Here is a 26,218-nt window from a genome sequence, read left to right as displayed (position 1 = left end):
ATTTTGCTAGCAATAATGCTAAGCAGACTCTATTTATAACTATTAGGTATTGCTTGCTGTTGACACTACAGTGTAGCGGAGAGAGAAAGCACACAGGAATGCGCATCAACTTCACATCCTTTGAATTTCAATGGCAAATCTGACCTGAAGCCCCACATAGTAACACATTTAAATCAGTCTGCAGACAACTGGAAAAGTTGGGGAAGGTCTCTTTTTTAAAGTTATGTTACAACCCATTCACATAAAAAGTGATTAATAAATAAAATATACATAAAATATTTCAGAATCTTACATATGGCTCCTTTAAACTGACAAACACTTGTTCAACCTCATTAGAAGTTCAAAAATGTATGATTATGCATTTCCTAAGTTTTCCTGCTGGACACAAGATGTCTTCACTGTAAAGTCCATTCTCAGTGTCTGTGTACTGGTGGCTTCAAGTTTCTACATCACACATGTAGAAGTGAATTATTGGATCAGGTTTGACTTCCAATCTATTTGTGATGTCACAAATCATACTTAAAAAGCTGGTTTTCAGTGAGCACAGAGAAACTTTCAACTTTCAGCAGATGAATGTGAAATCATCCTTCTAGTGTCAAACTCTGTACATACGTCATTCTGCACAGTGAAGCTCAAACATCCAGCTGTAGGAACAATATATGTTTGAGTGGAGAGGGACTTTAAGATAATCTGTGATCGGTCTCTACGTTCACACTGCACGCTCTCACCAGATTGTGTTTGGCTGTCCACATTGCAGCCCATGTCAGATTCAACTGTGAACAGGTCATGGTCCTGAAGTGACCCGCATGACATGTCTCTAGGCTGAATAAAAAATTGTAACAAATGAAAGTGGCCTGAAATACAATTGAAAAGATCAGATTTGTGCTGTACACACTACCATAAGAAAATAATTCTGCACAGTGAAGCTCAAACATTCAACTGTAGGAACAAGAAACACATTTTTGGGGAGGTGGAGGGGGACTTTATGCAGTGTATATGTCTATGCTTTTATTGTGAAAGGTTTGTAAGGATCGATAATACGCTGCTTTTGACAATGTTGGGGGGATAAAGTTGATCTTGGGTCAGACCACTGACAGTCTATCCAACTGTCATATGTATATATACATACACACCACCTTTCCTCCACAGAAAATAGCCTATAGCTATAAATATTCTGTATTGATATGAGAGAGAGAGAGAGAGAGAGAGAGAGAGAGAGAGAGAGAGAGAGAGAGTAATTATTTCTGTGTATTTTTTGTGTAACTCTTACTGAACAAATGATCAGAGTGGGACAACTCCTTCTTAAGTTTATATAAAACTATATATAAATGAATGATCGATATCAGTCCTGATCAATTTGGCTACACACTCAGAGACTGTAAAAAGATTGTAGGGGCGTTGCTTGGCAACCGTTAGCCAGCAGCTACAAACGAAGCGGAGGAAGAACAACAAATCAAACCCGCAAAAAGTGAGTGTTTATTAAGCCAAAAACTAAGTAACTGGATTCATTTGAAGGTTTTAACGAACAAGTTGCAATAGCAGCGAAAAAGACTTAAACTTAAGTTCACCAATGTGAAAAGAAGAACACGATGTCAGCACAGGAAGAAGAAGCAAATATCGGCAAAGTACTCAGTTTTCTTCGAGAATGGGACCGTGGCGACAGGACGGTCCGCTGCCGCATGTTGAACACCTTCCTGACTCAAAACACTGGGAAGACGTTTTATGAGCTGGAGCTGGAGTTTGCACAGGTTGCCAGTCTCTTCCTGGCTCGACTCACCACCTGGATGAGACTCACGTATCCTTTCTTTAATCTGACCATGGATGTTCAAACATCTGTCCACTGTTTTTTATAGCCCTGTTAAATGTGTGCAAACCTGTAAAAAAGCAAATACAAAACAACATTGGTTTTGCGATATATCTTCAGTTTCATCTTGATTTAGTACTTTCAATATTATCTACACATTTTATACAACTTAAGTTGTGCTAATGAACAAATTGTAGTTAATTGTTTATTTAGTTTGTAGCTGTAGTTTATGTGCAATGAAGTCTGTGATGAGGAGGGGGATCTATACAGGACAACAATTTAAGAAGATGGGGAGCTGGATTAATGCAAGACCAAATATCATCATGTCTTTTACTGCGTACATGCACACATTTAACTGTATCTTGGCTGAAATCAAATCGTACATAAATAAAATAAAAGTTTCGAGTCCTAAAGGGAGTAGTCCTACTCCTGGTTCCTGTTCTGGACTGACTATGTGATCACCTGAGACGCAGTCCTTCACTGAATACTCAGATACATGTTTGGGACATTCTTGGGACTGCAGCTTAAAGCAGTTGGGATTTTCCTTTCTGCATCAAGCCAGTGAGTGTGATGAACTACTGCATCCTGATCTGTAAACTTTATTGTATCTGATTCTGTGTCTGCATTGTTTAGTTTTTTGTCAGATGTCACATTTCTTACATTCCTCAGTGATCAGTACTTAATGGAGTTCCTGGAGGATGGAGGTGTTCTCACTCTCCTGGAGATCTTGAGCCACTATCAGAGCAAAGAGGAGGACAAGGCAGAGGCCCTTCGTCTCCTGCTCACTGTCTCAAATGCTGGTCGCAAGTACAAAGAGATTATCTGTGAAAGCCATGGTAACTTCTATAAAGACACCCAGTAGCTGTATATTAATACAGTTTCATACCTGGCATACAAATAAGCTGCTTTCCCATGTGGATAATTTGTGCAGCACTGTAGGAGCCTGTCATCTTTTTTTTTTTTTTTTTACCTTGCAGGTGTGAAAGCCATCGCAGAGTGCCTGGCTAAGTCAAACACAGATGAAACCCAAGAGACAGCATGGGCCCTCCTGGAGTCCCTGTCCCGTGGAAACCCCAAATATCAAAACCAAATCTACAAAGGTCTGATTGCCCTCATGACTTGTACCTCCCCGAAGGCCCAGCAGCTGGTCCTGCACACCTTACACACTGTGCAGGTAAAGCAAGAGAGTGCACACTGAGCCATTTATTAATGCAAGTATGTACTTTTACCATTCTCAGAGCATGCATGTGCCCTCATTCTCTCTCTCTTCCACAATGGACCATATCTTTTTAAAATATTTTTTTTTACCTTTACTTAAAGGTCCAGTGTTTAACATTTAGTAGCATCTATTGACACAAATATAATATTGATAGGTATGCTTTCATGTTTTCATTACCTTAGAGTGAGACGCTTTTATCTACCAAGGGAGCGGGTCGTCTTTTACGGAGTCCGTTATATTCAATCGCCTTGTTTCTACAGCAGCCGAGAACGGACAATCCAAACATGGGCTTTCGCATTTTTCACCACCTTGTTTTTTCCTACACGCTTAGGGGCTGAGCTGTATTCAAATGGTCGCAATCTGCAACTTCACCGCTATATGTCACTAAATTCTACACACTGGACCTTTAACCAGGGTACTGAAGAACAGATTTTTATTTTAAGGGATAGCCTGGAAAAATGTGTATATATATATACCATATGAAAGGAAATACAATAGTTCTCTGACTCCCCTCTCCCACAGTCCAAAATGAAAACAGCACATCCCAGCATTGTAGAGCCTCTGCTGAATATACTCAGGTCCCTGCACCTGGAGGTTCAGGATGAAGGTATGATTGAAAACCACATGGTGGTTTTTGCTGTGGCTGATGAGTTGTTGTTTTTCATTTTATATGCTGAAACTTGCTTTGAAGTGGCAAATGAATCCACAATCCTGTAATAAATGATCTCTCTTAAACTCTGACAGCTATAAATTTGATCTTGGACCTGAAGTGTTATGATGTGAGGCCAATGCTGCTCGGTGGACTGGTGGCTCTGCTGAGACCTGCTAAAGAAGAAGTACAGCAGCATATGGAAGGTAACACCTATTATGCTCTATACGTGTGTTGTTTTTTAAGTGTAGTAGTAATACAATTGTTTCTAAAGACTGATATAGTGCAGCAACTCTTTTAGATTGATCAGAGACAGGAAGTACATAGTTCCTATGATAATATGTCTGCAATGTCAAGATACATAACTCTCAATCTACCCAAACCAATCAATTCATGTGTTAGCATTTTGTCATTTTTTGACATAATGTGACCTAATTTGTTACATTAACATATGTTATTGATACACAGAATCTGAGTCTGAGATAATCATGACGACTGGATCTCTGCCTGTGTTTGTGCAACAAGCTGCTGCAGCTAAAACTATACGGTATGAGCACAAATAACTAAATTATTTTAAGTAAATATAATGTAATGAATGTCCTATAACACAAATACATTGTCAGAAATATGATGTGGTAATATATATTGAATTCATATTACTATTATATTGCTTTGATGACTTATCTCAGTGTTTGTGGTGTTGAAGCTTGCTGGCCGAGGACAGTCGAGAGGTTTCCCGGGAGCTTCTTTCTCTTGGAGTGGTCCAACATCTTCTGTGCGCTATGGGAAACAGAGAGCACACTGATGCCCAAAAACAAGCCAGTCTGGCCTTGGAGGTACATACATGCCTTCATATGATTCAATGAACACAATTCAGTTCACACACACACACACACACACACACACGTTCACTCTCCAGAGACAGTCCACTGCATCATATGATGTCTTCTACACAACCTGTGTGTTTTTTAAATAGCCACAGAGGTGTTGTGAGCTTAAGTAATGACGCATACTTCCAATAAAATGGCCATTTTTTAGATATAAGATAGATATAAATTGATTTATTATACAGCTTACAGCTCTCAGACATACTGTACAGACGCATACACACACGCTAACATTAAATGTTTGCTTTCATCTCTGCCCAGCACTTTGTCCGCTCATACCCAGTTATTGAGGAACACGTGCAGAGAGTCATTGGCAGTACACTGTTTGCGGCCTTTATGGTAAGTTTTAATGACATATATCATGATAGCGTTGGTTAAAAGGTGGATGTGGAAGCTGCTAGAAGGCAGCACTAACAGGTTTTATGATCCTCTTTCTACAGCACAAAGCTGACACTCTGTACATGAACATGGATGAAGCACAAGCAGAAACCCTTTTAACTAACAGGGTGAATATAACTGAAGGTAATGATTGTTTCATCTTAAGGCCAGTCAAAAGTCTGTCTTTTTGTCCTCAGTTGCCTGTACTATGTGAGAATAATTGTTTTGTTTTTTGTCTTTGATTTTCAGTTTCGTTTGGTGATAAACTCTGAAATAGGACAATTGGAAATAATCATTTCAAGATGCAGATGAAGAAAATGTATATTTGTTTTAGTATAAATACTGTTTGTATGTTATTAAAAGTTTCATCCTTATATTATTTTTTGTTATTATCTAATACAGTTTTATAGAGTTATTAGTTTGCTGAACACAATATGTGATTTGGAACAATCATAGAGATGTGATTGTTCAGCATTTTACTTTACTACTTTACATTTCTGTTATTTTAAATACACATCATACTGTACTTAAGTACACATTTGCTGTAGTTGTACTTTTTTTTAATGCCACTTTCTACTTCTACTCCACTACATTTATTCAATAGCTTTAGTTACTAGTTATAGGTTTGCATTGATATATGATGCTTTCTTATACATGAGACTATGCAACAGTTTATAGATGTGATTCAATTAAAACATTTGTTGATTGGAATAGAATTTACTGGCAACTATTTTGATAGATAAGTCATTATTATTTTAAATAATTTGATCATTTTGAGGTTTGGACTGTTGGTTTAACAAAATAAACATTGTGAAGGTGTCATTTTGAGCTCTGGGTAGTTGTGATGGCATTCCTAACTTTTTTCATAATTAATAAACAAACAAACAATCACTTGAGTATAGTAATGAAAATAATCATTAGTTTCAAAACAGTTAAAAATCTGCTCCACCTGAACCAAATGCAACACTAAAAATCCTGCTTTATTTATTCATGAATAATAACAATAATCCAGTGATAAAAGATTTATTAATTTAATAATATTATTTTCTATAGGCCTAAGTGTTTTTACTTATTTCAGTACAGAACTGGAGTATTTTTACAGTGTAGTATTTTAACTGAAGTAAATAATCTGAATACTTTTTCCATCACTGGCACTGATATGATCAATGCATCCTCTAATCTGGGGCAATGACAGTCAAGAATAATCGATATGAAATGATACAACTACACAGGCCGCCTTTACGTCATGTTATCGTTGACCCTCCCACCGGAGATGACGTTACACGTACGTCCACTGTTTCCTTGCAGCTGATTGGACGAGCAGCCGCAGTTCGGTCTGAACGTGGCGGGAGCCCAAATGAGCTCGTGAAGTAAACAACAGCGCTCGTGCTGTGTGCAGAGAAATGAAATAAGTCGGTACATGTTTAATTTGGTCATGAGCAGGTTACGTTCAGCGACGCTCAAAGGCAAGAGAGTCGGACTGGAGGTGGTAGAGACAGCAACAACGAAGCGGAAGAGGTCACATACAGCCGTGAAGGAAGGTAGTTACCACGGTGATGTTACCTAACCTAATGCGTTATGTATGTATGTATATAGCAGTAAATATGAACCAGCCCCGTAGCGTACATGTAAGAGCAATAAAAGCAACACTGGTGTCAAGCAAAGCCACTCAATAAATAGTTGTAATGTTTAAATGTCAGTATTTTTTGTAGAAACGGTGTTACAACAGGTTTTATTTAAGTAGTGAATTTTACAGCCTTAAAAACTACCACAGCAGTCTTAAGGTACATGTAGAACACCAAACTTTATCCTGCGGGTTCATGTATTATGATAAATGTCTCACTTTTTCCAGGAATAAACTCTGAATGTCTGTGCCAACTTATATAAAATGGAGCTCTGGAAGCTCTAGGAACCTCCCCTCTGTATCTGTTCTGCTAATGTTCTCCCCCTCAGCATATATTGATTGCTTGAAGATCGGTGGAATTAGCCCTTTCTGAACAGAAATGATGTTTTTGGTCTTCCAGAGGACACCAGCAGTGCTTCCTCTCCGTCTACATACCACACCTTTCATGATGCTGCTGATGTTGTGCTGCTGCGCTCTCAGCTCCTCAGTTGGTACGACAAGGAGAAGAGGGAGCTGCCATGGAGGACTGTGGTAAAGAGAGACCTTTCTTTCACTGCATTTGACCAGAAAGTTTTTGTTTTTTTAGACACGTAGTTGGTTGTTAAACAGAAACTTTAATTAGATATCATTATGAAAGTACAGGAGGTGTTTTTACTAAGTTAGTAAGCGTACATGAAACCGGTTTTATCGTGTGTCACTGTGCAGATAGACAAAAATATTCTAAAAGTAAAAATCAACAAACGTATACTAATACAGTCAAAATATCATATCCTCATTGACAATATTTGACTTTTTCAGTTGAAATTACACTCATGTGATGTATTTCTTTTACAGGCAGAGACAGAGTCAGACCTCAACATCAGGACATACGCAGGTAAGACTCTTTTTTGGGTCAATGTTAAATAAATTATTAAATATCTGCTGACATTTACAAGACTTTTCTCCCTTTTTTTTAGTGTGGGTTTCAGAAATCATGCTGCAGCAGACACAAGTTGCCACAGTAATAGACTACTACAACAAATGGATGAAGGTAGGCGTCATTACATTGTAGTCATGGTGATATTAAATACATGGCGTGCATTATGTGTCATTTAAACTCTCCACTGTGTTCCAGCGGTGGCCTACTGTGCAGGATCTTGCAGCTGCTACACTAGAGGTGATTATTAAAAATACGCCACTGAACATGGCGGTGATTTTAAAATAGTATTAAGCTTAAATCAAATGTATTGATTTCGCAGGAAGTGAACCAGATGTGGGCGGGCCTCGGCTATTATTCCCGAGGAAAGAGGCTGCATGAAGGAGCTCAGAAGGTCTGCATCAAACGTTTGTGTCCATCTGCATCATTGCGTGTAATAATTACATAGTACGGTTTATGTTATCAATTATGTAATCCATTGACCAACAGAAATATAACTATTAATTATATGCAGAGTTAATTGTGTTACTGCTCTGTTCTACTGCAGGTGGTGTCAGAGCTTAAGGGACAGATGCCTCGCACAGTTGACGGCCTGCTGAAACAGCTGCCCGGGGTGGGACGTTACACTGCTGCAGCTATAGGCTCTATTGCACTGGGCCAGGTACACACACACACACACACACTGGAGACACCCACATCTGCACCACAGCTGTAAGTGTTTCTATTTCTGTTTCCAGAGTCAACTCAAAGGCCACACTTGATAGCTGCACTGCCTTGTTTATCACCGATGACTGAAAAAATCTCTGTTACCTAGGTTACGGGAGCTGTGGATGGCAATCTGATTCGGGTGCTGTGTCGCCTGAGGGCCATCGGCGCTGACAGCACAAGTCCTGCAGTAACAGAGGCACTTTGGTGAGATCAGACCTCAAACATTGTCGTTGAGGAGGAACCAGAGTTTTGAGTTTGATAGAAGCACCCACTTTAATAACTATGAACATGTTGTTTTTTCTTGGTTTGAGCAGCTTTTGAACAGTTTCATATAGATATATATTTAGATATGTCATATTTTTGGGGGAAGTTTCAGCTTTTTCCATTCCCGGTCTAAATGCTCTCAGAACTTTGAAAATGAAGATCAGCGTTTGTGATCAAAACACAGGGGAAAAAAAGATATATTCAAAACCTGAGTGAGTCTTTGTAACTGGTATTAAAGTAAGAATACTCTCTTAAGATATATAATTTTTTCTCTATTTTAGGAGTCTAGCTAATACACTGGTGGACCCTGGGAGACCTGGGGACTTCAACCAAGCCATGATGGAGCTGGGAGCACGAGTCTGCACCCCTAAAGGAGCGCTGTGCAGTCAGTGTCCCGTGCAGTCTCACTGCCACTCGTACCACAAGGTAGACAGCATCTTAAGTGCTAAACCAGTGCTACTTAGTAATGGTAATGGTTTGTGCTCTCCTTTAAACACAGAAGAAGCCAGCGCTAACATAGGTTATTAAGTATGGATGATTCTGTACATGGTGTTGTGCTTATACTGTGTGTGGATGTGCAGGTTCATGTCAAGCAGGAGAAAAACTCAAGGAAGCTGTTGGGGAAGCCGAACAGGAAACCCTCAACGCTTCCTGATATAGAAGACTGTAGTAAGTGTCCTGAGTCCTCTTTTCAGACCTTCGTGTAGTCATAATATTATCTTAAAGCACTTTCTCCTGTCCCTCAGTGAATAGTGGGACATGTCTGCTGTGTCCCTCGGAGCCCTGGGACGATGAGTTGGGTGTTCAGAACTTCCCCAGAAAGCCAGCGAAGAAACCGCCTCGAGTGGAGCGAACTCTGACCTGCGTGGTGATCCGACCTGGAGAGGAGGGAGGGGACGAGTACCTGCTCACACAGAGACCAAACAAAGGTCAGCGCCTGCAGTGGATCCCACTGGGGAAGGGTCTGTTTGTGCTGAAACTTGTCTTCAGCCTAATTATTATTATCACTTCCCTGTCTGAAGAAATTGGGAATGTGAACAGAGATTCATAGGTCTAGAGTCAGGCACAGGTACAGTTTTCTATCACTCTGCAGTTTGTCAGTGTTAATTTTAGCAGGAATTTTCATTGTAGTTTTACTACATGTCCGGCAAACCTTAAAGAAACACTGAATACAGAAATACAAAAAACAAAAACCGGTTAATGTACATCTATTTGGGTGGTGTGCATGAATAAATTCAATATATGGGAAATGTCAGAACTTGAATTTGAAGAACTAAATATGTCAATAATATAAACAGATTGAAAATAAAGCTTAAACTACATTTAATATGCAATTCAACAATCCTATGTTCTGAGATTTTATATTTTAAATAAACATTTGTTGTTTTGTTGTCCTGCCTGTGTGTGTGTGTGTGTGTGTGTGTGTGTGTGTGTGTGTGTGTGTGTGTGTGTGTGTGCGCTGACAGGTTTGCTGGCGGGCTTGTGGGAGTTTCCGAGTCTCCTGCTAGAGGAGAAGAACTCTGAGATGAAACAGAAGCAGGCGCTGTGTGCCGAGATCAGCAGGATACTGGGAACCCAGCTGGCTGTCAGCCTCCTCCAGTATGTGGGAGAGGTTAGCTTGATGATTTCCCACCTATCTCTCATACACACTTTAATACACACACACACACACACACTCTTTCTGTGGCTGTGTAATCATCTTCTGATGCATCACTGATTGGCTGTTTGCAGGTGGTTCACATCTTCTCCCACATCCACCAGACGTATGTGGTTCACAGTGTGTGTTTGAAGGATGGTGACACACACACACAGACTGAAAATGCACAGTGGCTCACCAGATCTGCTCTGCAGGAGGCTGCTGTGTCCACGGGAGTGAAAAAGGTTTTTGTTTTGTTTACACAGTGCGTGTGTGTGAAGCCCTGTTGTGTGAGGTCAGCAGTACGGGCAGCACCAGGAGTGGACTTGGTTATCACTCACAGAAAGCATGCTTTTGTAACAGCAGTCTGGTGTATAGAGACAGTTATTTTCCCTGTGTCACATTACAGTATTATACTGAGTTTAAACCGTTAAATTAAAATCTTCTGTAGTCTGTGTGAACAACCCAACATGTTAACTCTCCTGCAGATCGTGAAGCTTTGTGATTCTGTGGACAGTCAAAAAGAACAAACCTCAAAGGTAAGTACTTCTGTATATTTCTATATTTTACAAAAACATACCTTATTCTTCTTCTAATCCTGTATTAATAACAGATTCCACCTTTATCACTTGTCTCTCATTTAGGATGGAAAAAGGCAAAAGAATGACAAGAAGCCACAGAACTCTAAAAAACCCAGACTGAGTGCGGCTAACAGCAGCAGCAGACAGCTCTCCCTCAGCTCCTTCTTCAAGACAGTTAAACAGGAGTCTTGATGGGATTGTATGTAAAAGTCCTTCATGGGGCCTTTTTCATGCCTTACTGTCAGAGCATCACCCCTGTGGTGCCACATTAAGGGAATTAGAAACAAAATACAATCACATTTTTTTACTAGTACTACTATTCCTGTATTATTTACTATGGATACTATCAAATTATTTTTACAAGATTGGTTTTTAAATTGTTATAAAATTAAAACAAAGAGATCTGTATATTGCTCCTTTGATTTTCCTGCAGGGGCTACCTTGCGACTTCAAGTCAAGTCAGTCAGGTCAAGTCAGCTTTATTGTCAAATATGCTATACATGCACGACATACAGCACAGATGAAATTTCAGTCCTCTCGGACCCATGGTGCAAACAGGCAATAAAATAAATTTTCTATAAATAGAAAAGACATAAAATAAACAATCAACAATTTAACAAGACATAAAATAAACAATTAATAATCAAGAATCAAGGCACTTGGGTATTTACAGCATGAAGTAAAATAGGATAAATAAATAAGTATTTAAACAGGTGAGGTGGTGGGTGTAGTGCAAATAAACAGGGGAAAGTGGAATGTGCAGTCCCTGAATTCAGAGTGTGTGGGGGGGAGTGGCGGTAGAGCAGGGAGGGAGTTGAGTCTAGATGTAACTTTGGATAATAAAGCCGACACACACGACGAACACAAGGTTTCATGACAGCCAGTGGCATGTGTGAACTGAAAAAACTCTTATCTATGCCTTTTTTTTTACGAGTCAACAAAAACGGATGGTTAAGTGCCTACTGCAAACTACAACTACCCGATGAAACCAGCAGAGATTTACAAAGTTTTCAATAATGTTTTTGTTTAGTATAGTTTAAATTGTCTCATAGATATATGCAAAGTTTTTTTTATCTTGTGCGCACAAGTCCAGACAAAAGAACAGACAGCACCTTTAGTAAGAAAGAAGATGACACCCTTGCAGTCAAGATGGTGGTCGAAGATAACAAGACCTGTTTTTGGCTTATCAGTTGTTGTTCACTTGTGGCTAGGAGGTGTCAGCAGTCGGTATGAAATAGACTAAAACCGATTTTTTTGAACATTGTGAATCACTACAACCACCAGAGGTCCTTGAGCATTCAGTCATAAATGTGCACAAAAAATAGGATGCTGATGCTCCAGTAGTATGCAAGATTAACTGGACAGATACATTATCTTACAACAGTGGCGGACACATTGGGAGGCACAGAATTAAAAGGTTGTTTTCACCGTCATTATCAGACCAAAACTGCCTTTTATTTTTCTCAAATGCAAATGTATAAATATTTTGTGCGTTTTGATCCAGGATTTGGTTTACATTCACAAAACTACACACATGACAGGTAACCTTGCTGAACTGGATCAAAACAAAGTGCTGAGGAAATGCCAGGTTTTTACAGACTTCTACAAAAATAGTCTTTAATCAATGGTGACAGTTTGATGAAATAAAGGCTGAAGTCTAGCAAGAGATGTGTCCTGTAATATATTTATTAATTTGTAAATAATGGCTAAAAATGTCCCTGAAAAGACAAATCCAGACAAGAGGACAGACCCGTGGCATGCCCCTTTAACAATAGATTATCTGGACAGCTACATGTACAGACACACACCACCTTTACAGGCATCATGCCTTTGGCGGTGGCAATTAAAACGCTTTCATGTTACAATGACGTTCTTTCTTGTGACTGCAACATCTCATTTTATAGAATAATTGCTTCTAATAACCTGGTGTATCCCAATTAGATTCAGGTAGTGTTTAGGATGAAACAGACGGCTGGTTTTAGGTACGTACACAGTGTGTGAAAACCAAGAGGGATTTTGAAACTGAGTGCTTGGTGTTACAGAAGCTGTAGGAACCTGGAGTCCCAGTCCTGGATTAAAGTCCACTGTCTGTGAGGTTTCTACACTGAGGATTGTTTTTAGCACTGAACAAGCAATAGGGTAAACAGAGCATAATACTGCACATGCTGTACAAATGTCACATGCTGTATAACTGCATTTATATCTTAAACTAATTTGTAACATCAGACCAAACATTCTTGCACTCTTGGTAAAGACAGTTGTTGAATAATTAACCTCAGGTCTGTTTTGTAGATTTACTCAAATCCTGTACTTAACAAAAAACTAGAATATTTTCTTGTACTTCACTATATTTCAGTGGAAAATTTGTACTTTTTACTCCACTACAATTATCTGACAGCTTTAGTTACTTTACAGATTTTTGCAATCAAAATATATGAAGAGCTTAAATGCTGAAATGATTAGTTAATGACTAATATCAGTGACAGAAAATGTTAACTTAAAAATTAACTGACAGCTTTTTTTCTTATCATTGATCTATTGTTTTGGACATGAGCATTGTGAATGTGTCACTCGTCTCACTATGTTCACATTTTTAAAAACCAATCAATCAATTAATAGAGAAAAAGAAACAATAGGTGAATCCACACAAAATAGTTTATATCAGCTCCACCTCAACCAACAACAAGAGCGCCCCCAGCTGGTCTGAACATGTCACAATCTGCACACAACAAAAAAAAGAAGGAAAAAAAAAAAAAGGAACGAAACGAAAAAAAAAAAGAGCCCAACACCAAAGCGAAGAAATCCAGGAAGTGGTCCAAGTATTTTCTCCGCCGCCAGGGCTCCTCAGGTGGAAGAACCACTCCGCGGTGAACCTGTGCGCGGACTTATTTTGGACCGGTGTCGGTCTTCATTCATCCATCGCAGGGCCAGGACCTGGATTTGGCAGCAGGGCGTTCTGCTGCTTGTACTTTGGTATTTGGCAGGCAGCGTCCAAAGGTTAACCAGCGTGGAACCGAGATTTGAAACACCGTACGCAAGGTGCGCATAGGTGACCGGTTTGTCTTCACAGGCTGCAGACGTGTGTGTGTGTGTGTGTGTGTGTGTGTGTGTGTGTGTTGTTTCTTCTTTTTAGTCATTCTCCCTCTCTTTATGTGTGCAGATGGCTTCTGTTTGGCAAAGTGTCCTGTCCGCGCACCAGAGGATAGTGGACAATGGAGGTATGATGATGATTATTTTTAAGTATTGTAGTAAATTCACATGTGTTGTAAGTCTATGAAACAAGTCTGTACTGTCTGTACGTGTGTGTGTGTGTGTGTGTGTGTGTGTGTGTGTGTGTGTGTTCAGTGTGTGGGAGCTGCAGATGTGCTTCACAATGACCGCTTTGTGTCTTGTCACATGATTTGCAACCATGCTACTTTTTACATTGCATTATCTTGGAACAGTGGCGGACACATAGGATTGGGAGACACAGTCATTGTAAGACAAACACTGCCTTTTATTCTTCTCAACTGCAACTTTATAAATATTATGTGCTTTTTGAATCAGGATTTGGTTTACATTCACAAAGCTGCACACATAATAAGTCATCTGTGCAGAACTGGATCAAGACAAAGTGTAAAAACCTGGCGTTTCCTCAGCAGACTACTATAAAAATGCCTATAATATATATCTATAATGAGTCTATAATCAGTGATGACAGTTTAATGAAGGCTGAATTCTAGCCAGAGATGTGTCCTGTAATATATTTATTAATTTGTAAATAATGCCTAAAAGTCCCTGACACAGATCTCTGTTGTGTTCCAGACAAGAGGACGGACCCGTGGCTGCTGATCTACTCCCCCGTCCCGGTGTCAATCATCATCCTGCTCTACCTGTGTGTGGTCTGGGCCGGACCTCGTCTGATGAAAGACAGACAACCCGTGGACCTTAAAGTCATTCTCATTATTTACAACTTTGCCATGGTCGGCTTGTCTGCCTACATGTTCTATGAGGTGTGTTTGTACTGCTTTTTAAGAGGAAAACCGACAATGGTGGAAATGTTCAGGTTTCAGCACTTCCAGTTTTTGTTGCTGCTGTTTCCTCCTTTTTTTCTTGATATAAGGGGTTGTATTGGTGGTGTATTCTTTCATTCAGTAATTGTATGGATATTTATTTCCCAGTTCCTGGTCACATCCTGGCTCTCAAACTACAGCTACCTCTGCCAGCCTGTAGATTACAGCAGCAGCCCGCTCGCAATAAGGGTAAGCAAATGTCACACACTTACACTCAAGATACCATTAATGACTTTGGTGTGTTTGGCCTGTCACAACCTATATTCGGAACATAATTCACAGTAAAATAATCCTACCACACAGCTCACAGAGCCGTTTGAAAACTAAACCTTCAATTATTACATTAATAAAGCTCACCGTCCTCCATTGTTTCCCTACTGCAGATGGCCAAAGTCTGCTGGTGGTTTTTCTTCTCCAAGGTCATCGAGCTCAGTGACACGGTAAGTATTTGTTCAAACATTATCAGTACGAGTGAAACTCTGACATTTAACAATGAAAAGTTCACAATTTCTCTGTGCAGATCTTCTTCATCCTGAGGAAGAAGAGCAATCAGTTGACTTTCCTTCATGTTTACCACCACGCCACCATGATCCTCAACTGGTGGGCGGGGGTCAAGTATGTGGCGGGCGGACAGTGTAAGTCAAATATTTACTGTATTATATTTACTTACTACAATGATTTTACAGCACAACACAAGATTGAGCCAATCTTTTGCACTGGGAGACATGTTCCTATTTAGGTGTTGTATTTTATTTTTAATTAATCCCTCATTGTCTTGGACTGCTGCACCAAATGTGTATTAATCCACAGCTGAAAATAGTCCCCAACAGATACAATGTCTACTCCTGTTTGAGTTACATTAGTTAAAAACTACAGTCTCCTCTTGTTTTAGTCTACATTTAGTCTTTTTTTTTTTTAACTATACATTTGTGATTTATTTTTAAAAATGTACGTCTTCAGTAGGAACAACTGGGTGCCACCGACAGGTTAGGAAAGTTGGAAATGATTAAGAGACAGATTTAACATATTGTTGGTTTTGGGCTTTTCTTAACCAAACTACAGAATAATGCCAGCTATAGAGTAACACCTTTAATTATAGGATTTGTCTTCTCCCCATTTGAACGCCTTTTAGCAAGTCAGGTGTGATGGTTGGATGATGTTTACAAAACAACCCAACAAAATTTATGTCGGTTGTAATAATTGATAAAAAGAACAAACGTAAAGTGCTGATCAGAAAACATTTCAAGTTATTTCCCTGCCAAAATCATAATTCATATTCTCCATCATCTTAGTGGCCAAAAGCTGATCAGTTCCCTTGCATAGATGTTTCATAAATGCAAATGACCACCTAATTCACCATCTAATGTGAAATGCTCTGAAACTAAACCGTAATACTAACAAAAAATCTGTCTTTCCTGCCTCGCACTCTATATTCTTAAAAAATCCAAAGTGTACCAGTTCTGATACTTAATTCATTCACTATCAGTACTTGAATGATCCCTTGTTTGTGCCACATCCTGCAGCGTTCTTCATCGGCCTGCTCAACACCTTCGTTCACACTGTGATGTATTCTTACTATGGCCTGGCTGCCATCGGCCCTCACATGCAGAAGTACCTGTGGTGGAAGAGATACCTCACTTCTCTGCAGCTGGTGAGCGTCTCCCGCTCTGTATGAAAACAGCTGTGAACGTACGTACAATATGCGTAGATAAGGCGATCTGATCTTTTCCCCGACTGCCTCTCCAGGTGCAGTTTGTGCTGTTCATCCTGTACACGGGCCAGAAGCTGCTCGTAGAGTGCGACTTCCCCACCTCCATGAACATACTGGTGTTTTGTTACTGCATCACCCTCATCATCCTCTTCAGTAACTTCTACTATCAGAGCTACCTCAACAAGAAGAAGCAGAAGTAAGATGCCTAAGTTTCTTGTGTCTGCAGTACTGACAAGCGTCCACTAGAGGGAACAACATGACTGCAGTCTGGAGGCTTTTCTCATGGTGCTCATCATCAACTGCTAGGCAAACATTAAAAAAAAAAGACAGATATATATATATAGAACTAATGTGAACAATTTTAGTACTTTATGCATTTTTTGTATTTTATATAAAATGTCACATACATGCCAAAGTAGAGATATTGTGTTATCATTCAGTTATTTATTTCTTAAATTGAGAAATGACAAACATTCAAATGATTGCTGTAAACAAACTGTACATTTTATACATATAATAATAATAATAATAATAATAATTATAATAATAATAATGATAAAGTAGGTTGGTTTCTCTGCATTACTGCAGAATTAACGAGTTCAAACCCTCCTCCAGAGATAAATCCATAAAGAAAAAGGGGAAAAAAAACACTTAACAACAAAATATGGAAATGCAAACACATTTTTTTTTTCCACTTTTAAAACAAACACTGCAAAATGATATATTCTTTTCTACACTTCAGTCTAAAACTGATAGAAAGGTGTAGATAGGAGAGGAAAAAAAATAAAGAGGAGGGCATTTCATTTCCATTCAGGAGTTTTGTATTGCTTGAAGTTTGTATGTTATGGCTGAAGAAATGTTGCTCTGATTGTACTGAAAGTGTCTTTGCACCAGTGTTATGTTCATGAGTACTTGGCCAAAATATGTGATTCTGAATCTAAGAAATAAAGCGTATAAATCTTTCAACAACTGAAGGGCACATGCACAAAAATCTTTATTCTTAAGCTTTCTTTTACGTTAATAATAATAAAAGATTTCTTGTAATTTCTTTGACTCAGGGCATTCCTTCATTTTAAGTGAGTAAAAATCAGAAATTAAAACCAGATTCCATTTTTATTTTAATCTTTCCTCTTCAGTATTTAAAGCCCCTCTAACCCAGTGGTTCCCAACCTGGACTTCAGTGCCTCCACACGCAATCACAAATGACAAATCTGAGAGGTCACAACACGATTAAAGGGGCCTTCCAGTGATTTAGCGGGGCACTTTCATTAACTTGGAGGACATATTAAAAACAGAATTGTCAAAATTTATGCAGCAGAGGTTGAGATACCCAGACTTTTAGTCTCTAATATGGGTCAAGCTCCAAAAGCACTGGATCCTACAATTCCTATAATGCAATGCAGTGTCTTTCATTAGATCCTCCCTGCCTGGTAAATTCCCAAATATTTTAAACTCCAAGTCCACTCCAAGTTCATAACACAGGCTTCCTGTAAAAAAAAAAAAAAAAAAAAAAGTCTCAAGCTCAGTTCCTGTATTGTTAAGGTTATTTTCTCAGCACTCTTCACTTCCAAGAAGACTTTCAGGCTGAGTAGTAATCTGCAAGACAACTCACTGATCTTTTGTAATATCAGCTTAATGAGTAACCCTTTATCTTATTATTACCAGATACACTTCTTCTGGGAAAATGATTAACAAAATTTGCTTTCTGACGTATGCAACTGGTGATTACACATCCTTGTTTTAAGGTTGGGAACCACTGTTCTGACGTATTTGGACTATTAGATAAGTGTCTTGACCAGTAAGACAGTGTCAGGTATGCAGTTAAACACATTTTAGTATACTAAACTGCCTTCAAAACTTTTATGTTGGATTCATCTTGCTGGTTTCCCATCCATCCAGCAGCTAAGTAAGCTAAGAATGAGCTAAAAAAAATATTTTGATTAACTATGTGACTCCTGTCTTGTATGAAAAAAGAACAGGAAGTAGAGTAGAGGTGATCCAAGTGTGATAAGACGGGTGTGGAAGGAGTTGGACTGCATAGTAGTAGAGTAGGTGTGGTGAAGCGTGCCCTGCTCCAGTGTTGCTCTATGTCTCTGTGTAGACAGAGGACATGTGGCTCAGGCTGCGATCGAAGCTGCCCACCTGGAAAAAAATGCTCTCCTCTGGGCTGGAAGAGAACTGGCACCCTGCGCCACCTTGCAGGTCCTGGGTCAAGTTGAAGCCTGGTACAGACGAGATAAAGTGGCGTTTGTTTAACATTCTGATGAAATCAAACATTCATGATTCTGGCATATAGGCTCTAGGTTAATTGTCCACACCTGCCGTGCCAGTGTTGCTAGTTGACATGTGGAAGCCATTATGCTGATGGGAAGTGTAGGCGTGAGAATCTCCTGGGACGTGGACGCCACCGACTGTCTGCTCCATCCTGTAGGAGTCTCCGAAATGGAAGCAGCTCTGAAAGCTGCCTTGGTATTCTAGGAAATGAGGGATGATGTAGAGGAGCGGGGAGGAGAAAGAGAGGAGAAAAATAGAAGCCAGACTTGATCAACTGCCACCAGCGTCTAAGGATGATTGTTTCCAAGGTCAGTAAGCGTCCACTCCATCCGGCTGAAACTTGATGTGGATCTGAAGTTATGACAATGCTATATTTGTGCTCGTGCTAACTGTGCCAGCCCCCTAGTATGTAACGTTTGTCCCCATCGTCTCAGTTTGTACTCAGAATCGACCGCAGGAGTCACGATAATGGGAAAGCAGCCTTTCCTGGAGCGCTTTTACGCAACTCTGTGACCACAGCGTGGTTAGAGAGACGTCCATGTGTAGATCTTTACAGGGAAAACAGTGTTTAAGGCATTAGGAAAAAGACTCGGGAGTGACAGCTGAGCCTGCCATGTTAGGGCGCTGAGAGACAGCTGAATACATGAGCCAGCATTTTGTTGGATAATTCAGCGCAGGGAAAAGGCTTCCGGCATGTGGTTTTCCCCACTCTGTCTCTACGACTCTAATCTCTCTCTGTCCTAAAAATGCTCTGACAGAGCCACAGGGCAGTATCGCTGCTTTAAGAGACAACTTCCTCTCTCTGAGGCCTTTCATGTGGGTCTGCTGGTACAGTAAGCGTTTCAAAACGGACACAGGGGTGCTCTTATATTGAGGTGACACTGTAAATTCTCTCATATGAAGTTCTATAAAAGTAATACTCAGGCTACATGTTACTGAATCACCTGCAAGGGGAAAGATTTGAGGATATTAAATTGAAACGCCACTGAACAATCTCCAAATTCAAGTCAAAACAGATTTCTTGAGTTAAGTTACAGATGTCTCTGGGTCAGTCTTACCGTCGTTGGCAGGCTGATGGTGATGATAGTGAGAGTAGGATTTGTGGTGAGGATGGACGTGCTGTTTCTCCAGAGGAGGAGGAGGAGGAGGCGTCCCTGTTCCCTTCATCCCTGGAGACATGAGGGGACCTGACACCCTGGAGGGGGGCCACAGAAAAGTGGGGTGATATATATATATTTCAACCTCTCGATTTAGTACTCATCCCTTTCTAGACAGTCTCAATAATTTCTCAATAAAATGCTTCATGCATTGTGACATCCGAATCAAAGCCCGAGCTACATGCCGGCCCGCTAACCACATGATCCGACAAACCCAGCGGAGCAGCTAGTGATCCTAAACACACAGAAGAAGAAACATTCCAGGCGTGTGGAAACTTGGGCTCCCCACACGTAATCGTCCTCCTACCACATATTATGATCTTAAGTCAACAAACAGCAGAGTGTGCATTCAAGTGAAACCAACCCCCCCCCCCACCACCACCACACACACACACACACTGCCCACCATTACAGTAACCCCAGGCTTTGTGGCCTCAAGAGAAGAAAGCACAATAGTGTTTACATTCATGACTTTTGAGAAAGAGAAATATTAAGATGACATGTTTGTGACTGTGTGGACTCTAACAGCCTGGAGAAAAACTGAGGTTTCCACATTGACTTATTTATGTATTGATCATTCAAATAAAAAGGTATGATACAGCAAGTCTCAAATCACAATTAAGGACATAATAACATACATAACTACTGCCACCTTTTCTTCAGCCTCAGAATCTAAGAGTCACACTGTGTGATGGAACAATCTGGAGTTCAAAGAGGTCAAAGCAATTGGTTAAATATTACAACCATACCAGCTCATGGTAATTCCCCAGTTTAGCGTCACAGTTAAACTGGTTCATCCTCTAAAACTTGCAGGTTTTGAAAGGAAAGCTCAGCAGCATGCTTTAGTGAGTTTGTGCAGAGGCTGTCAGCAGCATCTGAGACCGAGTTCTGTATAACATCATATCATCTAAAGGAAAAATCTGCTGCTGTCATGGTGGTGGTTATTTATTTTTAATTTTGTCTTTGCTGTAAAAATGTGCACACCAAGGGATTTCTAAATATTTGGAGTATGACATCATGCATTTTTAGGGGAATTCCACCCTCAAATCATCAAAGTTGTAGAAACATTAGCAGAAATGTTTCTCTTTCAGTCATGCCACACACAGCTTCACATAGCCGCGTCTCCACATCACTCAGGGCCAATAGATGCCCTTTTTAACTGTATTTTAGATATCAAGCAATGGATGGCAGATCATTTTCTCCAGCTCAATCAGGATAAAACTGAGGTCTTGGTCATCAATACTGAAGCTCAGAGAGACAAACTCAATGTGAAACTGCAAGCACTGGCATTAAATCAATGTCAACAAGTAAAAAAACTCAGAGTAATCTTTGATTCGGACCTCACATTACAAACATAACTAAAAATACATTTTATCATCTTAAAAACACTGCCAGAGTGCAGCCATTTCTCTCTCAAGCCAATACAGAGAGAGTAATGCACGCTTACATTACCTGCAGGATTAATTATAGATTGACTATAATGCTCTACTTTCTGGTCTCCCCAAGAAGAGTATAGCTCAATTACAATTACTTCAAAACTCAGCTGCATGTGTGTAGACAAGGACCAGAAAGAGACATTACACCAATCCTAAAGTCGCTGCATTGGCTATCTGTGTGCTTCAGAATCGATTTTAGGGTCCTTTTTTTGGTTTATAAAGCTCTTAGGGGTCTTAGCCTTAGTCTAGAACCCTCAGTTCTTCAGCAAGTGGCCTTTTAATTATCCCTTAAGTCAGAACAAAGACCCATGGTGAGGCATCTTTTTATCACTCTGGTCCTCCTCTCTGGGACGGCCTTCCTGAGGACCTCAGGGCAGCTGAGAGTGTTGACACTCTTAAAAGCAAACCTCAAAACGTCATCTTTTTAGTCTGGCTTTTAATGGATTTGATCAGTTATTATCTATTTATGTTTTTATTTATTATCTGTTTTATGCACTTTTTTATTTATACGTTTTAATCCTTTTTCTTTGTATTACTCTGTTTACTTTGTGTATTTATTTATTTCAACATCTTACTCTGTTTTATTTCTTTGTTTACGTATTTGTATGTCTGACTCGTCTTTTTCCTTTTTCTAAATCTGCCTGGGGGTGGGTGGGGGGTTAATGTGCTACATTTTGCTTGTATGAAAAGTGCTCTACAAATAAAGTCTCATTGATCGATTGATTGATTGATAGATTGATGCCTCGTGTTACATAAATGCGATGGCAAGTTCACATGTCTGTCAATATTGGACCGATACCGGTACTGAGCATCTACTATTTACTGCACATCTCTACTAAATACGGTAAGTGCCTGAGACACAACTGTCCCAACTGCAGTCTTACTGGGTCGCACCAAGTAACATGGTTTCCGTTAACATGGCACAAGTCCTAATTGAATCACTATGAAGGAATAGTTTGACAAAAAAGAAAATTCATACCACTTCTCATGTCTGTACGATCAATTTGAAGCTAGTGCCAGGAAACAATTAGCTTAGCTTAGCACAAAGACTGGAAACGGGGAAACAGCTAGCCTGGCTCTGTCTGAAGGTAATACAAATCTGCATACCAGCACCACTAATACTCATTAATCAGTATGGTATATGTTGTTTATTTAATCCATACAAAGATACAAACAGCCTGCGCAGATATGATGTGTTAATTGGTGAACCGTGGCGATGCTGGTGAGTGGATTGACAAGGTTTTATGCTAAGAGGGAGATATTTAATGTGCGTCTTGTTCCGCCTTCATAAGATCACTTAAATAAATGTACCCAGGAGCAGTGGGAACCATGTCTGGTATTTATTCAGACACTTAAATGTTAAACGTGAAAGTTAACAAGAAACTCAAAATGACCACCAATTTAACGACATAATGTTATACACTTGACATTAACTTAATGGAACAGCAATCTGGTCCAAATCCAGACTGATAGCCAACAGACCTGCCTTTAAAAACGGAGCTGGCCAATCACCCTCCCAAATATTCAACAGCTACTTAGTACCCTCTCATGACTGCATATCAGGAATGCCAACACATAAACTGCTGCTGTGTTACTATGTGCCGCTGTGCTCTGGAAGCATATGGTTTGCACTAAGCGCTATATGAATGTGATGACAGAGTGTTGCTGGAGGCAGCCGAGCCCTCAGATGACTGCTCACTGCTGGCCTGGCTGGAGCCTACTATATGACCTACTGCATGCGGGACGTCCCACACAGCACTCAGTGGCTGGCAGTGGCTTTGTGCAGGGCATTTGGCAGAGAGTGGCTGATGAAGGGAGATGGTAAACGCAACGCAAGTGCGAGAATTTCCTGCCAATGCGGAATTAATTTTACATTTTCCTTTGCTGTGGGACACAGCTCTAGGCTGCCCCATTGTTTCTGGCTTTATCAATAGAGATCATCATAAAACTGTGTATAAAAAATACATATTTTGGCATGCTCTTTTTATTGCCTCTTTGAGAGAGGTCCTATTTTTGCTGTCTGATGTCTTCTTTCTGTTTGCCTGTCTCATAAACGAATAAATGGATCCAATGAAATTCGGTGGAGAGACAGAACATATGATTATACTTCAGTGGTCATCTGTGTCTGGGGTTTCCATTATACTAAGGACCAGTGGTGGAAAGTAACTAAGTGAATATTTGAGGTACTACTTGAGGTTTACTTGAGTACTTCCATTGTATGCAACTTGTTTCAACATTGTATTTTTCTGTAGTAAAATGATCTCCACTTCAACAAGGTACTTCTGCAATAATAGTATTAATCCACACTCCATATTACGGGACTTGAACCAACAACTCAGTGGTTCCTAAACTAAGTCCCTATGAACAAAGCTACTGCTGCCCCAAAGTCTAATAATCCAATAATGCAATATAACACAGAGAGGGGCCATTTTGCTATGTCCTACATCACTGCCAATATCTTTGAAACAAACAAAAAGAGGGACTTTCCTGATCTAACATCTTGCAGGATTAGCACATTGATACAATTTGAGATTTAGGTGATAGTACTACTGATGCCTTTGGGGGTAACAGCTGGTTCGATAGATGAATACCTTCTACGGAGAGGGCCTTCTACTCATCAACATGTTCATCTGGGTATCAAATTTAAGTGTTTAAACACATATGGACTGCACTTGACCTCCATGTCTACCTCTACAAAATTGAGGAAGCTTGTGTGGCACCTTGTGTTAGTCCAGCTCAGGAGAAGCTAGCTGTTAGTGAGCGTGGCTAATCCATGGGTTGGCACAGGCCCAGTGCGTGGCCATGTGTTCCTGCAGAGAGCAGCATTCCCCCAGGAGCTGCTGTCAGCACAAACTCAGGAAACAGTTATACTGTTCATATTTTTACAAGCTGCCTCTATGTGCAGCTAAAGTGAATCATAAGCTAATCACTGCCAGCTGCCCCCGGCCCTGCTCTCACTAGTCTCTAACTTGCTAGCTATTCAGACTCAAGGTATGAGGGGAATCTTTCATATGCTACATTAATCTCTCCCCTGATATTCATCTTCACTGACCATCCTGCACAACTCTGCTTTCTCCAGCTCGCCCACCCACTCCCACTGCAGTGAGAGAGGGATTTGACCACTGACCTGTTGATTCCTGAAGGTAGATTTGGAGGGGATTTCAAGGTGAGGCAGATCAGATTGATGAACTAAATTTCATAAATATTAAGAAGGATGAGAGCTTCGGGAGAGTGTGGGCAGATATGTAAAATACCCTTGTGTGCTGTCCACCATAGCAGAGGGATGTGACCTCTGCTACATAAAGATGGTGTTTATATGAACATTACAACATAAAGTGATGAGCTAGATGGTTTATGAGACCTCACTCTTTGCTCACTGAGAGCACAGCTCAGTGATTTTGACTTGAGTGGCTCATTGAATTTTTCTGAGTAATATGGGAAAGCTGATGTCATTGTGGGAATGAGATTTGTTTCAGCACTAAGGCTCATGACTAACACTGATCATAGAAATGCAACAACAATAAGATGAAAAAGACTTCTAACATGGAAGTCCAGGCTAAATGACTTGTATTCAGGTACGTCGACTGTAACTATCGACCAGAACCAGTAATATAAGTTGATGCGCTCTTGTTGCCTTAAAGAGTATCTTCCCTCGGAGGCTTCGCTCTTTGTACTGAGGTGTGATGGGATGGAAAGAAACCTGAAGATTCATGAGCAGTCTTGCTCTGCTCCTCGTTCGTCTTCCTTCACCTGCAGCTAACTGTCCCACTAGGGAGTGGGGATCAGACCCTGTCCTCCACAGACCCTACGTTCTCCACAAACACCCTCTGCCTCCCCTCTCATCTCCCCCCTTTGTAGCCGACCATTAAGCTCCTCTGATGGATGACAGGGGCTTCTTTGGCGCAGACTTGTGGGAACACTTCTGGTTCTGGTTAGCAAGCTAAAGCTGTGCTTGAGAGACAGACTACAGCATCCTGGCTAAAGCTAAGCTAAAGCTAAGCCAGCGCCGCAGGCCCCAGTGTGAAGAGCACATCGGGATATTTTTGGGTCCCTGTTAGTCCCAGAAAGATAACTGCCCTAAACACAAAGGATCCGTCTTTAATCACCATTTGTCTTGGAGGAATATTGACAGTAAATCTTTTCTGTGACGTAACTGTTTGTGTAGACGGCTTAATTGAAGACACAAAATGAGTGACTGACCACATGCTGCCATGAGCGGCTACCTCAAAAATGTTTTTGTTTGGACTGTGAGATTGACACTCATTTTCTGGATCATTGTAGAATGATAATGGCTGGAAGACAGACAGTGTCGAGTTACGAGCCGTGAACGTCCCCCTTCAGAGCAGGAACTCTTAATGTAGCTCTGTGCCGTCTCTGCCGCCACTCTAATTCAATTAGCCCGTGTCAATCACTGCTGAGGTATCAAACCACCTCAGACTAATATTTGCAGAGGGGCTCTAATATCAATACGCAGGTAAAGGCAGTAGACTCTCCGCTCCGCAATTATATAACCACATATGGCTGAAAGCAGTGAATGACAACATTTACCACCCATCTCTCTGTGAGCACAGGCCGCCATGGTGGAACAGCCATCTCTATGAGAGAGGCTCTACACACACACACACACACACACGCTCTCACTCACACACATGCGCTCGTGCTACGCCAATCGCCAAATGTATTTTAACTGGCATATTTTAATATTAGCTTCAGAAAAATGACACTGATATTTACAAAGTAAAAGGAGTCTAAATGGCCCATTTGAGCCAGAGTAAACACATTTAGCTATGAGGTCAGAGGCTGCCACACTAGAGGCAGGTTAGTTTGATAATTTTGTCAAAATGTTTAATGTCCTGCTAAACCGTTTGGGAAAAACAAGTGCGGCGCTGATATTGACTTTGGCAGCAGCCTGTATACTCAAG

General features: G+C 40.4%; 4 protein-coding genes across 6 annotated transcripts in view; 3 read left to right on the top strand and 1 right to left on the bottom strand.

Annotated features, from left to right (window-relative positions):
- The first annotated feature begins 1,330 nt into the window (after positions 1 to 1,330).
- armh1 (armadillo like helical domain containing 1) lies at positions 1,331 to 5,771 on the top strand. 2 transcript variants are annotated; one of them, XR_007880674.1, is made up of 11 exons: positions 1,331 to 1,795; positions 2,297 to 2,365; positions 2,474 to 2,640; positions 2,782 to 2,978; positions 3,546 to 3,630; positions 3,768 to 3,878; positions 4,141 to 4,219; positions 4,362 to 4,508; positions 4,821 to 4,898; positions 5,000 to 5,081; positions 5,187 to 5,771. XR_007880674.1 is itself a non-coding variant. In XM_051378045.1 (11 exons), exons 1-11 carry the CDS (start codon positions 1,590 to 1,592, stop codon positions 5,207 to 5,209), a joined length of 1,227 nt encoding a protein of 408 aa, XP_051234005.1. In that variant the 5' UTR covers positions 1,382 to 1,589; the 3' UTR covers positions 5,210 to 5,771. The 2 variants fall into 2 exon arrangements, 1 of the variants encoding a protein (XP_051234005.1); XM_051378045.1 differs by having other exon boundaries at positions 1,382 to 1,795; positions 4,379 to 4,508.
- A 482-nt stretch (positions 5,772 to 6,253) lies between these two features.
- On the top strand, positions 6,254 to 11,074 carry mutyh (mutY DNA glycosylase). Its single transcript, XM_051378039.1, has 15 exons — positions 6,254 to 6,478; positions 6,962 to 7,092; positions 7,396 to 7,435; positions 7,518 to 7,591; positions 7,676 to 7,717; positions 7,800 to 7,871; positions 8,025 to 8,138; positions 8,292 to 8,389; positions 8,731 to 8,875; positions 9,031 to 9,118; positions 9,196 to 9,378; positions 9,916 to 10,061; positions 10,181 to 10,330; positions 10,574 to 10,624; positions 10,730 to 11,074. The coding sequence occupies exons 1-15, from the start codon at positions 6,358 to 6,360 to the stop codon at positions 10,856 to 10,858; spliced, it is 1,584 nt and encodes a 527-aa protein (XP_051233999.1). The 5' UTR covers positions 6,254 to 6,357; the 3' UTR covers positions 10,859 to 11,074.
- Positions 11,075 to 13,462: 2,388 nt separating this feature from the next.
- elovl8b (ELOVL fatty acid elongase 8b) lies at positions 13,463 to 17,473 on the top strand. The gene is made up of 8 exons (XM_051378066.1): positions 13,463 to 13,705; positions 13,827 to 13,884; positions 14,471 to 14,658; positions 14,827 to 14,907; positions 15,102 to 15,158; positions 15,239 to 15,353; positions 16,242 to 16,369; positions 16,465 to 17,473. The coding sequence occupies exons 2-8, from the start codon at positions 13,827 to 13,829 to the stop codon at positions 16,627 to 16,629; spliced, it is 792 nt and encodes a 263-aa protein (XP_051234026.1). The 5' UTR covers positions 13,463 to 13,705; the 3' UTR covers positions 16,630 to 17,473.
- Positions 16,854 to 26,218, bottom strand: part of LOC127350939 (zinc finger protein GLIS1) — a 70,334-nt gene continuing 60,969 nt past the window's right edge. For both annotated transcript variants that reach the window (XM_051378021.1, XM_051378020.1), the window contains exons 9-11: positions 19,762 to 19,898; positions 18,748 to 18,903; positions 16,854 to 18,651 (exon numbers count right to left, since the gene is read on the bottom strand). In XM_051378021.1, coding sequence (XP_051233981.1) covers positions 18,515 to 18,651; positions 18,748 to 18,903; positions 19,762 to 19,898 — 430 coding nt within the window. In that variant the 3' untranslated portion in view covers positions 16,854 to 18,514. The remainder of the gene's footprint in view (positions 18,652 to 18,747; positions 18,904 to 19,761; positions 19,899 to 26,218) is intronic.

This window comes from Dicentrarchus labrax, unplaced genomic scaffold (assembly GCF_905237075.1).
Source record: "Dicentrarchus labrax unplaced genomic scaffold, dlabrax2021, whole genome shotgun sequence".
Classification (NCBI taxonomy): Eukaryota; Metazoa; Chordata; class Actinopteri; family Moronidae; genus Dicentrarchus; species Dicentrarchus labrax.
Note: the sequence above shows the minus strand (reverse complement) of the source record. Positions and strands in the feature narration are given on the sequence as shown.

Coding starts and splice junctions, on each gene's coding strand:
- armh1 (XM_051378045.1), top strand. CDS start 1,590: ATGTCAGCACAGGAAGAAGAAGCAAATATCGGCAAAGTACTCAGTTTT. Junction 2,366..2,473: donor TTCCTTTCTGCATCAAGCCA/GTGAGTGTGATG, acceptor TACATTCCTCAG/TGATCAGTACTTAATGGAGT. Junction 2,979..3,545: donor ACACCTTACACACTGTGCAG/GTAAAGCAAGAG, acceptor CCTCTCCCACAG/TCCAAAATGAAAACAGCACA.
- mutyh (XM_051378039.1), top strand. CDS start 6,358: ATGTTTAATTTGGTCATGAGCAGGTTACGTTCAGCGACGCTCAAAGGC. Junction 6,479..6,961: donor ACATACAGCCGTGAAGGAAG/GTAGTTACCACG, acceptor TTGGTCTTCCAG/AGGACACCAGCAGTGCTTCC. Junction 10,062..10,180: donor TCCTCCAGTATGTGGGAGAG/GTTAGCTTGATG, acceptor GGCTGTTTGCAG/GTGGTTCACATCTTCTCCCA.
- elovl8b (XM_051378066.1), top strand. CDS start 13,827: ATGGCTTCTGTTTGGCAAAGTGTCCTGTCCGCGCACCAGAGGATAGTG. Junction 13,885..14,470: donor GAGGATAGTGGACAATGGAG/GTATGATGATGA, acceptor GTTGTGTTCCAG/ACAAGAGGACGGACCCGTGG. Junction 15,354..16,241: donor GTATGTGGCGGGCGGACAGT/GTAAGTCAAATA, acceptor CACATCCTGCAG/CGTTCTTCATCGGCCTGCTC.